Raw genomic sequence first — 17193 nt, forward strand, 5'->3', positions numbered from 1 at the left:
GAGTATACAGGAGGATATTGAGGGAAGAAAGAAAAGGGGAAATTGATGTCATCATATAATCTCAAAAGATAAAATCATGACTTAAAAATAAAATACTTTACTAGTCTCTTTGATATTATGTCCATTTAGGAAAATAACAGATGTAGGTTATCCCCTAGATCTTGCAAACTGTCTCTCCATAGGTTCTTGATCTCTAATGATGACAGGTATAAGTTTTATCTCATATAGCAGGACTTAAATCCAATCAGAAAGTAACTGGTTACTATGATGTTACTATGATATCACTGTTGAACTAGTGGGCTGTTCTTGTCAGTCAAATGATTGTGGTGCATTGCCTAGTTCACAGCTGTATAATTTGATGATTAATTTTCTTATCTATTAGCATGTATAGCACCTTCTAGAACTATAGTAAGAGACTGTAGAATACCCAATCCTAAAGGGGTCATCTGTACCACATCCCTTCTCCAAAGGACCAGAAGTTATGGTAGAAGGTGAGGAAGGAAGTACTGGTATGCATGAAAGTTTCTTTTGGACATAGCAGGGTGACTGCACATATGAGCCAACAGCAGCTGTGATAATAGGCACTCTACTTGTGCAAGCTCAAGACCAATAAGTCCCAACCCTACCTGAAGAGTTATTGACAACAGACTGTTGCTTGGACAGAGAGCCTGCTTTGTACAGGATTATCATTCTTGGAGGGTTAAGCATACTCATTGGAAAGTTACTCATTTAAGATTACATGGGGATCACACATTAGACTTGAGTGAAAAGAGAGAGTTGTGTGAATAGGAAAGCAAAGTAACCTAGGAAAACTAGGGGAGGACATGAATATTATCAACTTCACTGTATTAAGTTTTCAAAGAGCTAATAAAATGTTTATAATATCAGTGATTACTTCCATGCCTTTTTGTTCTATGCTCTGGAAAACTCTGTCTCTGTCTCTCTGTCTGTCTGTCTGTCTGTCTGTCTCTCTGTCTCTCTCTCTCTCCACCCCCTTTTCCTCCTCCTCTCTGTTTCATTAGAAGCTCTGTTTAATCAATAACAACGATATTTTGTTTGGAATTCTTACATACACTAAATGACTCAATTCTTTCTTAAGCTATATCACATCCTAGGTTCATGTTAAATATTAAATGCCAAGAAAAATGGAGCTATGTTTCATAACAGGCATTTAATAATCCTTATGCAGTTAACAGTACTTACAGGAGATTTCATTTTTCAGGAGAATATAGTCAGTTCTTCAACCAAGTCTATAGAAACTTTTCTAGAAATTTGCTGTGCCATCCTTTGATTCTTAAACATGCCATCTCTTCAATATCTTTGGATTTCTGACTTTGTCTCTTAATTTGTGATACATCCAGCTTGTCTCCATAATTGGTGATGCTATAGATTGGATTCTTCTCTGCAAGTAGCACAGCATGCTTTTCTCAATTTCTCTCCAGTGGTACCTGGCACCCTAGCTCCTTGCTGCTGCTGTTGTTAATATCTCCTGCAGCTGTGCCACAGGGTTCCAAATCCCCCTACTTCCTCCATGTGTCTGCATTCTGCAACAAGGAAAGAAGCTTTGTTTTGATCAATACTCAGTGATTGCTTCTGAAACACAGCAGGTGGATTTATTAAACAAGGTTTTCCTAACCAGAAAGAGAAATTGCATAGCATGCTGGTAATCATGCTAATTAAATTAAATAACCTTTGCATATATACAGAATAGTTTAGAATATTTCCTTGGTACAGTCCCAGAAAATAATAACTTCATCTCCTTCTCAGAAATGTACTTAATAACATGAACCAGTTAAACCAAAACATTCTTCTGATAAAAAATAACCTCAATTTTACTTATGCAATAAAATTATGGCTGTATCCATAATCTTATGATAAAGTATTTGAATTACTTGATCTAAGCTTTGCTTGATCATTTATTACCCAATACTGTTACCCCAATATGTACACTTTCTATTATACAGCTGATGACAATTATACAATGCTTTCTTTCCATTGCTTAAAATGTGTACTTAAAACATTATTATGATAGTAAATATCTCACCCTTGTTGGAGCTTGGTTTTTTGACCCTCATCATGACCACTGTTGACTTCTGACTAGGCATACTTCCTCATGTATTTCAAATGCATATAGGGATTTCTGAGTTGAGAGTATTTAGGTCTAAACATGAGCTGCACAAGGACCATCACAATAGACATGCAAAAGTAGGCAAGGATAAGCCCATGAGGTCTCAACATACACAAAGAACTCCAGGACACTAAAGTGTTGTTATGAAGAAACAAATCCCAACCTTTTGATTTTTACAAATGAAGATTCAGGAGCCATATTGTGTGGTTAAAATCTGCTAGCTCAGAGAGGCAGAGAAAGCACCCAGCTGACCTTCCTACTCTACCAATGTCCCACAAGGAAAAAGCCCTTTCTCCATCCCTACTCTGTCTTAAATACCCTCAACTCAATGTCTCTCTTTTTTGTTTACTTATATTCACTTCCTTTAAGCTGGTTACTTGCTCTGCCTCTTGACCTATGGTTGACTTTATTTAGCTCTTGAGTTAAAGATTTGTGCTAGGGCCAAGGCATACCCCAAGTACTTCTTTACAGTAAATATAAAACTCTTGGGTTAAAGCTGTGGGCTAGGGATGAACCACACCACAACAAGGAACTGTTTTGGGTTTTTTGTTTGTTTTTGTTTGTTTGTTTTCACTTCACAATCTCATGTTCACAATGTGATCAAATATCCTGCAACACTATGGAATGCTTAAAAGGGAAGAAATAGTCTTTTCAGGGAAGAATATAAAAATTGTTTATTCAATACCAAATGGGCAGCCCTGAAAACATACATACAAATAACAACATGCTGAGAGAGGTTATATTCAGGAATATATTATGGATATACATGTACATACATACATGAAATGACAAGTAGTGGAAAAGAGGCCATGGTAAAGAAAGAAAGGTAGGAGGAGTAGTACATGGTAGTAATCAGAAGGGGAAAACAGAAAGAGAAATATTGTAATTATATTATAACCTCAAAAAAATAAAAATTCTCAAAATAATACAAAGTCAAAGACAATAATGAAATAAAGGAGGTCACTTGACTGAGAAACAAGCACAGTGTATATATAATTTACTGTATTCTAGTAACTAGAGTACTAATGTATCTAGGATAATGACAGGAATATTAGTGAATAGAATGACAATAAGGGATGGCAGGCAAACAGAGCGCACCGTTTTGGAGAGGCAGAGGATATGAATCTCTGAAATTGGTGAGTGGAGACACAATCGAAACTAGAATTTGGACTTTTGGGCTTTCTAAAGGAGAGGGGACACCACAAAAGTGTGGAATGCTTGTAGATTTAAATCGGGCACAGACTTCTCTGGGAAGGAAATAGGGCACTTCCCTTGTCCGGGCCTCCTGCGTGGGGAAACATGCATACAGCACTAGGTGGCTGAGCTCAAAGCTCACAGCCTGGGGACTAGCAGACACAGTGCTTCAGGCCCCTTAGCGCAGTGGATAGCTGTAACCGCCTGCTGAACACCACCTCTTGGACATGTGTTGAGGAGCCCATACCCCGGGCCCTGCCTAGGGACCTCTTCCCTCCAGAAATCTTGCCCTGCCAGAGCACACCCACCACCGGAAATCCCGCCCTGTGGTAGCATGCACACCTCCAGAAACCCAGTCACACCAGAGCTCACACAACCAGGGAAATCATACAACACTGGAGGAGCACACACACCTCCAGAAACCCTGCCACACTGGAAAGCACCCACTGCAAATGCCAGAGCACAGGCCCAACCACAGAGTGCCAACCACAGAGACTCAGTTCCACAGTACAATCCTTACTGGATCCCAAATCTGCAAAGCTCAGTTCGTGGGGCCCAAGACAGCAGAGGCAGGGCTTCAGGCCCCTCAGCCACTGTAACCACCCTCTGAACGCCACCCCTCAGAGCACATGTCTGAAGAGGTCACACCCCGCCTATGCCCTCTTGCCGAGCTCCGGATCCTCGGAGCACACCCCCTACTACTACCACTGGGCCCTGCCGGAGTGCACGCACCACCTGAAACCCCACCCAGCCAGATCGCATGCCCAAAGAGTACCAGCCACAGAGACTCAGATCCACAGTACAACCCTTCCAAGACCCCAAGTCTGCAAGTGGCAGTACTGACTACAGAATCCAAGAGCAAACAGTGAACACTATGGATAACCAAATGACCAGGGTTCAGCGAAAGAATACAACCAATGTAAATCAAGATATCATGGCTTCACTGGCAACCCCCAAAATTAATGGATACTCCAACTCATCAGAAACACAAGAAAATGATTTTAAAGCTATGATTATCCAGTTATTTAAGGCACATAAAGAGGAAACCAACAAATTTCTCAAAGAAATAGCAATACAATTTCAAACAGTTAAAGAAGAAACAAATAAATCTCTCAAAGATTTGGCCTCCCAAATGGAAACAAAGAAAAAGGAAGTGAACGAAGCTGTTAAAGAAATACAGGCAAATACAGCCAAACAAATGGAGGCAGACGTAGTGGCATTAAGAGAGGAAACAAACAAAAAATAGAGCACATCTTGGAGACACAGGAATCCATATTCAAACAGATGAAGGAAATGTTGCAAGGCATGAAAACAGAATTAGAATCAATAAAGAAAACACAAACTGAGAAAACCCTGGAACTGGAGAACTTAGAGAAAAGAGAAGGAACCGCAAAGGTAAGCATCACTAATAGAATACAACAGATGGAAGAGAGAATCTTGGGTGCTGAAGATACACTCACAGAAATTGATACTTCTCCCCAAGAAAAAGTAAAATCAAAAAAATCCCAAACACAAAACTTCCAAGAAATCAAGGATGCCATGAAAAGGAAAAATATAAGAATTATAGGAATTGATGAAGAAGAGGATTCCAGACTCCAAGATCCAGAAAATATTTTCAAGAAAATCATAGAAGAAAATTTCCCTGACCTAAAGAAATAGATATCCACAAACATACAAGAGGTCTACAGAACACCAAATAGACTAGACCAGTAAAGGAACTCCTCATATCACATCATAGTCAAAACACTTAATCTACAAAACAAAGAAAAGATACTAAAAGCAGCAAGGAAAAAAGGCCAAGTAACATATAAAGGAAGACCTATCAGAATCACACCGGACTTCTCATCAGAAACTATGAAAGCCAGAAGGGCCTGGGCAGATGTCATCAATGCTCCAAGGGACCACAGATGTCAACCCAGACTACTATACTCTGCAAAGCTTTCAATCAGCACAGATGGAGAAAACAAAATATTCCACAACAAAACTAAATTTAAGCAATATTTGAACAGCAAACCAGCCCTACGGAAGATACTAGAAGGAAAATTCCAATCCAACGAAAGCAACTACATGCAAGAAAACATAGAGTATAGATAATTTCCCAACAAAAATCAAAACAAAACAAGCAATGAATCACAGTAACACCACCAACACCACAATAATAGGAAATAAGTCAATGGTCATTATTATCTATCAACATCAATGAACTCAACTCTCCAATAAAAAGACACACACTAAAAGAATGGGTGCAGAAACGGGATCCAACATTCTGCTGCATCCAAGAAATGCACCTACACAACAAAGATAAACACTACCTCAGAGTAAAAGGCTGGAAAACTGTTTTTCAAGCAAATGGACCCAAAAAACAAGCAGGAGTGGCTATCCTAATATCTAATAAAATAGACTTTCAACCAAAACTAATCAAAAAAGACATAGAGGGGCACTACATTCTGATCAAAGGAAAAATCTACCAAGAAGACATCACAATTATGAACATCTATGCCCCAAATACAAGAGCACCTATATTCCTAAATGAAACATTATTAAAGCTTAAATTACACATCGACCCAAACACCTTAATAGTGGGAGACTTCAACACCCCACTATGACCAAGGGACAGATCATCAGACAGAAGCCAAAAAGGGAAATAAAGGCACTTACAAACGTCCTAAATTTAAATGGACCTAACAGATGTCTACAGAACATTTCACCCAAACTCAAAAGAGTACACATTCTTTTCAGCACGTCATGGAACATTTTCCAGAGCAAGCCTCAACAGATATAAGAAAATTGAAATAATCCCCTGTATACTATCTGACCACCATGGACTAACGCTGGACATCAACAACAATGGAAATAGCAAAAAACCTACACGCAAATGGAAACTTAACAATTTACTTCTCAATGACAGCTGGGTTAAGGATGAAATAAAGAAAGAAATCAAAGACTTCCTAGAATTCAATGAAAATGAAGGCACAACATACCCAAATTTATGGAACACAATGAAAGCAGTACTTAGAGGAAAACTCACAGAAATAAGTGCCTTTAAGAAGAAATTTGTAACATCTCATACAAACAACTTAATGGCCAACTGAAAGCCCTAGGGGGAAAAAAAAAGCAGAAACACCCAAGAGGAGCAGAAGGCTGGAAATAATCAAACTTAGGGCTGAAATCAACCAATTAGAAACAAAGAAAACAATTCAAAGAATCAATGAAATCAAGAGCTGGTTCTTTGAGAAAATTAACAAGATAGACAAACCCATATCCAAACTAACTAAAAGGCAGAGAGAAACTATCCAAATCAGCAAAATCAGAAATGAAAAGGGGGACATAACTACAGACAATGAGGAAATACAAACAATCATTAGGTCTATTACAAAAACCTATATGCCACAAAGTTCGAAAATCTAAAAGAAATGGACAATTTTCTTGACAGATTCCATCTATCAAAATTAAGTCAAGATCAGATAGAAAGATTGAATAGTCCTATATCCCCCAAGAAAATTGAAGCAGTCATCAACAGCCTCCTTTCCAAAAAAAATAGCCCAGGGCTAGATGGTTTCAGTGCAGAATTCTACCAGACCTTCAAAGAAGAGCTAACTCCAAGTCTCTACAAATTATTCCACAAAATAGAAACAGAAGGAACATTACCAAACTCATTCTATGAAGACACAGTCACCTTAATACCTAAACCACACAAAGATCCAACAAAATAAGAAAACTTCAGATCGATCTTTCTTATGAATGCAAAGATACTCAATAAAATATTTGCAGATGGAATCCAAGAGCACATAAAAGCTATCATCCAACATGACCAAGTAGGCTTCATCCCAGGCATGCAAGGGTGGTTCAATATACGGAAATCCATCAATGTAATCCAACCATATAAACAAACTGAAGGAGAAAAACCACATGGTCATCTCCCTAGATGCCGAAAAAGCATTTGACAAAATCCAACACCCATTCTTGTTTAAAGTTTTGAGGAGATCAGGGATACAAGGAACATACCTAAACATAGTAAAGGCAATATACAGCAAGCCTATAGCCAACATCAAACTCAACGAAGAGAAACTTCAATCAGTCCCACTGAAATCAGGGACAAGGCAAGGCTGTCCAGTGTCTCCATATCTCTTCAACATAGTAATTGAAGTCTTAGCTAGAGCAATAAGACAAGTAAGGAAGATCAATGGAATGCAAATCAGAAAGGAAGAATTCAAATTATCACTATTTGCCGATGATATATATGATAGTATACCTAAGTGACCCCAAAACCTCAACAAGAGGTTTACCTCAACAAGGTGTTTATCCTTTAGCTGATAAACACCTTCAGCAAAGTGGCTGGATACAAAATTAACTCAAAAAAATCAGAAGCCCTTCTGTATATCCAAAACAAAAGGGCCGAGAAAGAAATCAGGGAAACAACACCCTTCACAATAGCCACTAATAACATAATAAAATACCTTGGGATGACTCTAACCAAGCAGGTGAAAGACCTGTTTGACAAAAAAAACTTCAAGTCTCTGAAGAAAGAAATAGAGGAAGACATCAGAAGATGGAAAGATCTCCCATGAGTACATGGATCGGTAGGATTAACATAGTGAAAATGGCCATCCTGCCAAAAGCAATCTACAGAATCAATGCAATTCCCATCAAATACCAACACAATTCTTTACAGACCTTGAAAGAAAAATTCTCAACTTCATATGGAGAAACAAAAAACCCAGAATTTCCAAAACACTCCTGTACAACAACAGATCCTCTGGAGGTATCTCCATCCCTGATCTCAAGTTGTACTACATAGCAATAATAATAAAAACTGCTTGGTACTGGTATAGAAACAGAAAGGTGGATCAATGGAACCGAACAGAAGACACAAAAATAAACCCACACACCTATGAATACTTGATTTTTGAAAAAGAAGCCAAAACCATTCGATGGAAAAAAAGACAGCATCTTCAACAAATGGTGCTAGTCCAACTGGATGTCTACATGCAGAAATAGATCCGTATTTATCAACTTGCACAAAACTAAAGTCCAAGTGGATCAAAGATCTCAATATAAAACCAGATACTCTAAATCTGTTAGAAGAAAAAGTGGGGAAGAGACTAGAACTCACTGGCACAGGAAACAATTTCTTGAACAGAACTCCAGCAGAACAGGCCCTAAGAGCAAAAAATCAATAAATGGGACCTCATGAATCTGAAAAGCTTCTGTAAAGCAAAAGACACTGTCATCAAAACAAAACGACAGCCTACAGATTGGGAAAGGAGTTTCAACAACACAACATCTGACAGAGGGCTGATATCTGGAATATACAAAGAACTAAAGAAGTTAAAAGGCAATAATTCAAGTAACCCAATTAAAAAATGTGGTAGGAGCTAAACAGAGAATTCTCTGTAGAAGAATATAAAATGGCAGAGAAACACATAAGATGTTCAACATTCCTAGTCATCAGAGACATGCAAATCAAAACGACCCTGAGATTTCACATTACACCCATCAGAATGGCTAAGATCAAAAACTCAAGAGATAACACATGCTGAAGAGGCTGTGGAGAAAGGGGAACCCTCCTCCATTGCTGTTGGGAATGTCCAATGGTAAAACCACTATGGAAATCAATCTGGAGCTTTCTCAGACAATTAGGAATAGTGCTACCTCAAGATCCACCTATACCACTCCTAGGCAAATATCCATAAGATGCTCAAGTACACAACAAGGACATTTGCTCAACCATGTTTGTAGCAGCTTTATTCATAATAGTCAAAACCTAGAAACAACCCAGATGTCCATCAAAGGAGGAATGGATACAAAAATTGTGGTACTTTTAAACAATGGAATACTACTCAGCAATTAAAAACAAGGAAATCATTAATTTTGCAGGCAAATGTTGGGATCTAGAAAAAAATCATCTTGAGTGAGGTATCCCAAAAGCAGAAAGACACACATGGTACATACTCACTTATGTAGACCTGTAAGATAGGATAAACATACTAAAATATATACACCTCTTAGAAGGTAAATGAGAAAGAGGTTCAGGGGTAAGATGATCAATCCTCATCTAGATAGAAAAAGGGGATGGACATTGGAAATAGGAGAAAACAAGTAACAGGGCAGTAGCCTACAACATAAGGCACCTGAAAGACTCTACCTACCAGTGTATCAAAGCAGATGCTGAGACCCATAACCAAACCTTCGGCAGAGTATAGGGAATCATATGAAGGAAGGAGGAATTAGTATATCCTAGAGGGGATAAGGAGCCCCACAAGGTCCAAATATATCTGAGCTCAGGGGTCTTCTATGAGACTGTTTATCCAACCAAGGACCATGCATGGATATAACCTACAACTCCTGCTCAGACATAGCCCATGGTAGTTCAGTATCCAAGTGGGTTCCCTAGTAAGAGAGACAGGAATTGTTTCTGACATGAACTCATGAGCTTCCCCTCCTCCCTGTGGGAGGAGCAGCCTTTCTAGGCCACAGAGAAAGACATTGCAACCATCCTGAAGATATCTGATAAGCTAAGGCCAGAAGGAAGGAGAGGAGGACACCCCCTCTCAGTGCACTCAAAGGGGGCAGGGAGGAGATGAGGGAGGGAGGGGAGGATTGGGAGGGAAAGAGTGAGAGGGCTACAGCTGGGATACAAGTGAATGTATAAAATTATTTTAAAATAAAAAATATTTTAAAAATGACAATGAGATTGGTAATAAAATCATCAAATTCTTTTTTTTTTTGGTTGGGAAAATTTATTTTTTATTTTTTTAATATTTTTTATTCACTACAATTTATTCACTTTATATCCCAGCTGTAGCCCCAACCTCGTTCCCTCCCAATCCCACCTTAAAAATATCCAAATCTTAACAATCATTTAAAGATCAGAATCAGAGCTGGCTACTTTGGCACAGATTAAGAAAAAATGCTTTAGTAGCTACATAAAAGTCGGTATAAGAAGCCAGCACATGATGGACTATTAGAAAAAAAAAAAATGCCTAGGATTTCCATTTGAACAAGAGGCATGTTATAAACAGCAAAGGGGCCAATAGCTAAAAATATTTTGTGATGACAATGAGTTTTCCAGAAGAATCTAAATGTGTGTGTGTGTGTGTGTGTGTGTGTGTGTGTGCGTTTGTGTGCATAAAATTACAGGTGAGAGTTAATGATCCCAGAGGCAGTCCCAGGGTGCTCCTCAGGGCTTTATATGCATCACAACCAGGGTTTGCCAGACAGAAAATTCTCAGTTTCTTTTCCAATCAGATAAACAGTAATAAAAGAAGACATTATTTGGTACTGATGATCCCAACATAGATATTTTCTCAATCTCTGAACATCTCAGAGAACAACCATTAGCAATGTTGCCAAATGTCTGAAAGAACAGAGGGACAAAAATAAAATAGAACATGTGTCCCCAAAGAAAACTGAAATATTCAGAGGGAAAAAAATAAAAGGAAGAAGAAAATTTTAAAGTATTCCTATTGGTATGCTTAGTCTTAAAATATTCTTGCATCCATATTAAACTATAATTATGTGAGGAAGAAAGGAAATAATTCACAAAACAGAAGCCCTTAGCTATTAAAAATTGTGTCAGTTTTAAAAAGTAACTAGAAAGATAGTTAACAATCTAGAAAACAACTAGAATAAAAATATAGATCATGGAAAGGAAAATAGTTTGTTTTTTTAAAAAACAAAATAGAGTCAGGTGAGAATTCAAATTTAGTGGGAAAATAAAATGCCTAAAGGAATAAGAACAAATGGCCAAGAATAACCTAAGGCACAGAAGCCAAGGAAAGGGGATTCAAAATAAGAACACTGTCTTTGAATCAACCTTGTCATAAAGTACAACCAAGTCTTCAAGTGTCAGTTGAGAAAATGGGACAGTAAACTGTGTCACTGGAGTCCAAGATCTCAAATGTGATGCTCAGACTCTGAACAAATTCTAGATCACCATGATTTGCATTGAGACACTTAGGTTGACATAGTAATAATGAGATAAAATACTCCAACCCTTACATGAACATAAAACAAAAATTAATGATCTCAGTCTTAGAAATAAACTGAAATAACCTAGGATTACTAGGGATTACCCTGTTAAATTTAAGTTTTGAGTAAGGATAACACACTAATAGGCCTTCTACATATATTTCTCATAGGATGTTCACCACTTACAAAATATAATCAGAGAAAATCCACCAAAAAATGAATCAGAAAATACTGGAAAATAAATAGTACACAGGAAAGCTACCTGGTGGATTGGTTGTACAAGTGTCAGCCACACAAATGTTTAATAACTCTGGCAGGTAGCAATCACTTTTATAAGTAAAAAAAGGTTATATGCCCCTGAGAAATTTGAAAATAATAAATTGAAAACTTTGTAATTGGGCATATCATAAATCATGTTATAACAAAATAGTAAATAAACTGGGAGGTAAGTAGATGAAAATACACAAAATTAAAATTTCTGACAAAAAGGAAAAGAGAGGACTTCCTCTTTAACCATTTAGGTTATTGAATTTGCCCTCAGAAACATGCATGAGGTGTTACTCATAGAAACATGAGCAACCCAAAGGCAACTGCTTCACTAAAATCTCAGCCCCAGTACTGTGACAACTCACAAAAGTATCTGTGTGATTTCCTGTCCAACTTTCAGTCAGCTCCATCAAAAAAGTTCTCTCTCCATCAATTATAACATTTGCATCCTGGGTGAGAGGCCTTGTGAATCTCCAATTTCCTGGGCTTCCTGGAGCTGGTACATTTTATGAACTTCTAGAGGGTTCTGAGTGTCCATCTTTCAGAAGGGAACATTGCATTAAGGAAGAAATAACTACACAACACCAGGAATAATCTGTATTTCTTCATGCTCCTATAATCATGCAGGGGATGACAGGCATTGGTTTAAGCACACAAATATAATTTCCTCATTTTAGCTGGGATTTCCTTTGTTTAACATTTCCAAGATCATATTGAGTGCTCTCCTCTCTCCCCCCCCCATGGTTTTACTTACTTATTGATAACTCTTCCTGTTATTTTATGCCTCAGTCTAGTTACAGCAAGCCATGTTTTACAAATATTTTTGTGCTTATATACTTAAATTATGTCTTTACGTTTTTAGAGCAAAGATTATCTTTATCCTCCTATATTAGGGAACTGCATTGTTATTGACAACATATGGAACTTTTCCTTTCTTATGTTTGCATATGAATTAGAGGAAAAGACAAAAAGAAAGATAGAGAGGTATCTGCCTGTTTATGAATGCACCAACAGTATTTAATTGCTTTAATGAAATATTTCCATTTAAATTACCAATCTCTTGGGTAGAAGTGTGGGTCAGTGGCAAAGTACATACTTAGCATGTATGAACTGCTGCTGGGTCATTTAGTATGAAGATCATGTACTGTATTAACTTGGAATCCTATTCATCACTCTGGCAGGTTCTGCTACATTGGTCTTTTATGCTAACTCTTAAGGAATTTTGGCAGAACTGGAAGCCAAGCTGTGATTAAAAAAAAAAAAAAAAGTTCTTTTATTGCAATAGTAGGTCACAGTCATGACACACCCTATCTCTATTGGAACAATGAGCTAACCTGGTTGCAATAATAATAATAATAACAGAAACAACAATAAAAAGAGGGTTGACAACAGCCCTTGCAGCCCCAGTGGTGGTAGGAAGGTACTCTAAAGTTTTGAAGAGCATGCAAGTCAGGAAGCCGAGGCTATAAGCAGAAGCAGACAATCCAAGTCTGTGAAGATCAAAGACTTGTGGTCCACTCACTGGAGTTGTTCCAGGCAGCTAGGACCTAATGATGTAGGGAAGGTTCTAATCAGCCAACACAGAGCTGTAACTGCACCAATGGACTCTCAAACTTCTCAATACCCAAAGTCTAAAAGCTATAACCCTAGACAGACCAACAGCAGAAGGGCAGCTTTGGACCCAGCAAAATGAAAGCAAACAGGCCATCAGAAGCGTCAACCATACCACAATTGTCCCTTATATCAGTTGAAGCCTTGGGTTTCATTGGAATATTTTTTTTTTTGCCTTTATTCTGTCTATCTGCATATCTACTTCTGGAGATGTGCCTAACACACACAATCATTGAAGGTCTCCCATAGAACTCAAAGAAAGAGGATAACGTTCAAATTGCTTGAATCTACTGTCTCTTTAACTTACTTCGTTCTTTGCAGAAAAATTATAGACAAAGAAGACTAAATGATTGTTGACATAAATAGAAAGAATGGGTGTTAGAAGAAAAAGATATAAAAATTCTTCTAATATGCAACTGATATAGATGATATAGATATATCTAAAATTTAAAAGCAATGTAATGTGATTCTTTTACTATGACTTGTTCAAAATTTTATTGGCAGGTGACAATATGAATTTCAAGGAGACATATTCTCAAAGCTCAGGTGAAGAGAAATTATTCACAGGTTAGGTGTAGCTCATTTCCACAGCTTACTCTTGCTGCTTTGATCAGAAATGTTCCCTGTGGGTCAATAAAACAAAAGATATAATTATATATATAGTGTTAGGAAATTATTTCAAACTATATATATAATCAAATATATCTTATCAAAAATAATATAATTTTACAAGTGTTTCTACATTATATTTCAAATTTCCAGTGAGAGTTAAGATTTTCTAAATTATTTTATTGTTTGTATAAAGCACTACTTGTTTATATAATCCTGCTATTCTAAACTAGGTGCTGTTATATATACAAATGATAGAGGTAGCTAGGCACCTGCAGCTTTTTATGTTGTATCATTGAACCTTGTATGTGTGAGTGTATGTGTGAGTGCATTTGCATATGTATTCAGACACAGTTGTGTATGAGTGTACATGTTTATGGTGCTGCTCTTCAGGCCCTACCCACAATGGATTTGATACCATCTTTCCTTGGCCTGCAGCTTGCTAAACTGGCAAGACTGGCTGGCTAGTGAGCTCCAAGGAGACTCCTATAGTTTTATGAATGTACCTATATGGCTGGCTTTTTATAAGAGTTCCAGATACTGACATCAAGTACTTTGTTCACTGTGATCCCCTTTTTTGTTGTTGTTGTTTGTTTGCTTGTTTTTTGATACAGGATTTCTTTGTGTAGCCTTGGTTGTACTGGACTCACTATGTAGACCATGCTGGCTTCGAACTTACAGAGAGCTTCCTACCTCTGCCTTCCTGAGTTCTGCCCTATTTTTATTCTTAGTGATTACAGTCTGTTCAGCTTGTTCTGGGAGCAGGCCACTGGAGTTGCGTTGTTTCATTTTACTTATATGGAATTTGAATGTGGAGAGATACTGATAAAGTGTTACCTGGCAGACATTCACCTGCCAGCTGTCCTAGTGCTACACTTAGTTATAAGTCCTACTCAGTGCTTCCTGCTCACTTACCCTTAGCAAAACACAATCTTGTATATAACACATGAAAAATATCGTAAGAAGTACTGGATTTTAAATATCATTCTTCCTTTAAAGGGCATTATTTGCATAAGTTAAAGGGATGGCTATGTAGCTTATTTAGCAGAGTGTTTGACGAGCATGAACAAAGCCATGTGTTTAATCATCAGTATTACACAACCCAAAACTGAATGCAGACCTATAATCTCAGCACATGGCAGGTATTGATAAGAGAACCGAAGTTCAAGGTCATTACCAGACACAAAGCAACTCTGAGGCAAGCCTGGGCTATATAAGATCCTGAAACATCTTAATTTATAGGCAAGGAGATAGTTTAGCTAATTAATACACTTGCTACTAAGCCTGGAGACCCATGTTAAGCCCCCGGAATCTATAAAGTGGTTGGAAGAACTGTCGGTGGAAAATGTTCTCTCTTCTCCACAAGCCTACCAGAGGATGCATGTACGTATGCATAAGCACAAACACAAATTAAAAGGAAATCAAAATATTAATTGAAATTATTGACAAATAAAGGGACATGTGTATTTATATGCTAAGTAATGTTTAGAATTACATCAGTGGAAACAAATCAAATGATGCACAGAAACCAAAGGAAGTCACTAAATGCCTCCTTTCAGCATTCTGCAGCATAATTTATGTACTGACATATCTCAGCATCAAGAACCGTATCTAGGTTATCCTGATGACACAATTATTAACAAAAAGAAAAAGAACAATTTTCCAAATTATAAAATATTTATACATAATAGATGAATACAGTAAAATAATGCTGAGAAATAGACACAAAATATGCACAATTTGTCTTCATTCAAGTTATTAGAGATATGATTTGGACAATTCACGTGCGTTGTGAGATTTACTTCTCTGTCTGCAAAATGGGGGCTGATAGCAAGAACAGCTTGTCTCAGTTACTGCAGCTATCACAGATGATCAATCATCCTAGAACTCTCTATTTGTTCCAAAATGTTAGCTAATTTAATTTAATTTAATTAGTACTGGAGAGGTCATGTTCTAATGTGCTTAACGTCCACATTCTTTTGCATGCCCACTTCGATACAGGAGAGAGAAGTCATTCGCTAATCATAAGGTTATTATAAAATCTTGTTTATGATTCAAAAAAGGCAAATGTTAATCAGTCAATTAAAAAATGCCACAAATTGAGAAGTGCAACAGATTCATTCTGATCTCAGGGTGTGTGGAATAAAGGGAATGCAGGGTTATGTTCATGCCCAGAAGTAATAATGATAATTAAACTCATGGATGTCTGTTGGCCACATTTTATCTATATGTACGTAAGAACACGAAAATGAATTTATTAGATTTAATTTATACTTACTAAAATAGAATAAAGGTAAAATAAAAGTACAAGTTGTATTTTACGGTCTGAATATGAATTCTCCCTCTCTCAGGCTCACGGCTGCTAGTGATATTTGAGAATAGAGACCTACGGGGTGAGTGTGGGTCACAGAGCCGACAAGTGTCCACGAATAGAGCCTTCTAAAATCTGTCAGCTGAAGGCCTCCTTCCTGCTCCCTGAACGTACCCTCCACCACCACCTTTTAAACTTTAACTGAAGCACTTTATTTTCACTGAATTATCTGGGGGCCACCATTTATTGATGTCACTACCCTCTTCCTACTCTGAGCAGTTAGCACAGTGAATGCTATACTGCAGATATGAACCATTTCCATCTATATCATCATAAACATGTTAAAAAGAAAGAAAAACAATAAAGGGGTCAATGTAGTTTTCGGGGTAAAGAGGCCCACATTTCACCTAATACATAAAAGGTTGAAACAGGGGCTTATCAGTGAGAGCAGCTACTGCTGCACCACGTACCTGAGGTCCAAGACGGCCCCAGGTCCGGATGCTTCCAGATCACTATGACCCTATGACCCGGCTGGTTGTGCCTGCTGACTGAGTAGCATGTAGATCCTCTCTTTGATCCACTCTCGGTTGTGAGGCTTGTAGGTCTGGGTGTCTTCGCGGAACACCAGGCAGCTGAGGTCTACCATCCGGTCGATAAACTCGAAGAGCTGACTGACGCCGTAAGTGATGGACTGGCTAAGCGGGTTCATCCTCTTGAGGTGTTCTTCGTACATCTTACAGATGCCTTCCATGCATTCATCCACGGATGCGTATTCCACGTACGTTCTTCCTTCGGGTCTCTGAGTAGGCTGCACCAGCAACTTGATGGGCGTCATTGCAAGAAAAGCCTGTCAGCAGCCCTTCAGCAGTCAGTCAGGCCTACAGCTAGAGCTTCCCACGAGCTCCACGGCAACGTCTCTAACAGCAAGTCTCGCGAGAGCGGAGCACAGGGAGGCATGCTGCCTCTCTAAGGCTGTCGGTTGCAGCCTCCAAAGTCTGCCGTGTGGCGACTGTCTCATTGTCAATGGTTCCATATGCATAAACACAGCAGATTATTTAACAGTGTTCTTAGAGTTCTCGAGAGCCACCTCGGTGGGAAACAT

General features: G+C 38.1%; 1 protein-coding gene across 1 annotated transcript; it reads right to left on the reverse strand.

The window, feature by feature from the left end:
• Positions 1-16611: 16611 nt before the first annotated feature.
• LOC110540812 (enhancer of rudimentary homolog) lies at positions 16612-16926 on the reverse strand. The gene has a single exon (XM_060378630.1). It carries the CDS (start codon positions 16924-16926, stop codon positions 16612-16614), a length of 315 nt encoding a protein of 104 aa, XP_060234613.1.
• Positions 16927-17193: the final 267 nt, after the last annotated feature.

This window comes from Meriones unguiculatus, chromosome 2 (assembly GCF_030254825.1).
Source record: "Meriones unguiculatus strain TT.TT164.6M chromosome 2, Bangor_MerUng_6.1, whole genome shotgun sequence".
NCBI classification, from domain to species: Eukaryota; Metazoa; Chordata; class Mammalia; order Rodentia; family Muridae; genus Meriones; species Meriones unguiculatus.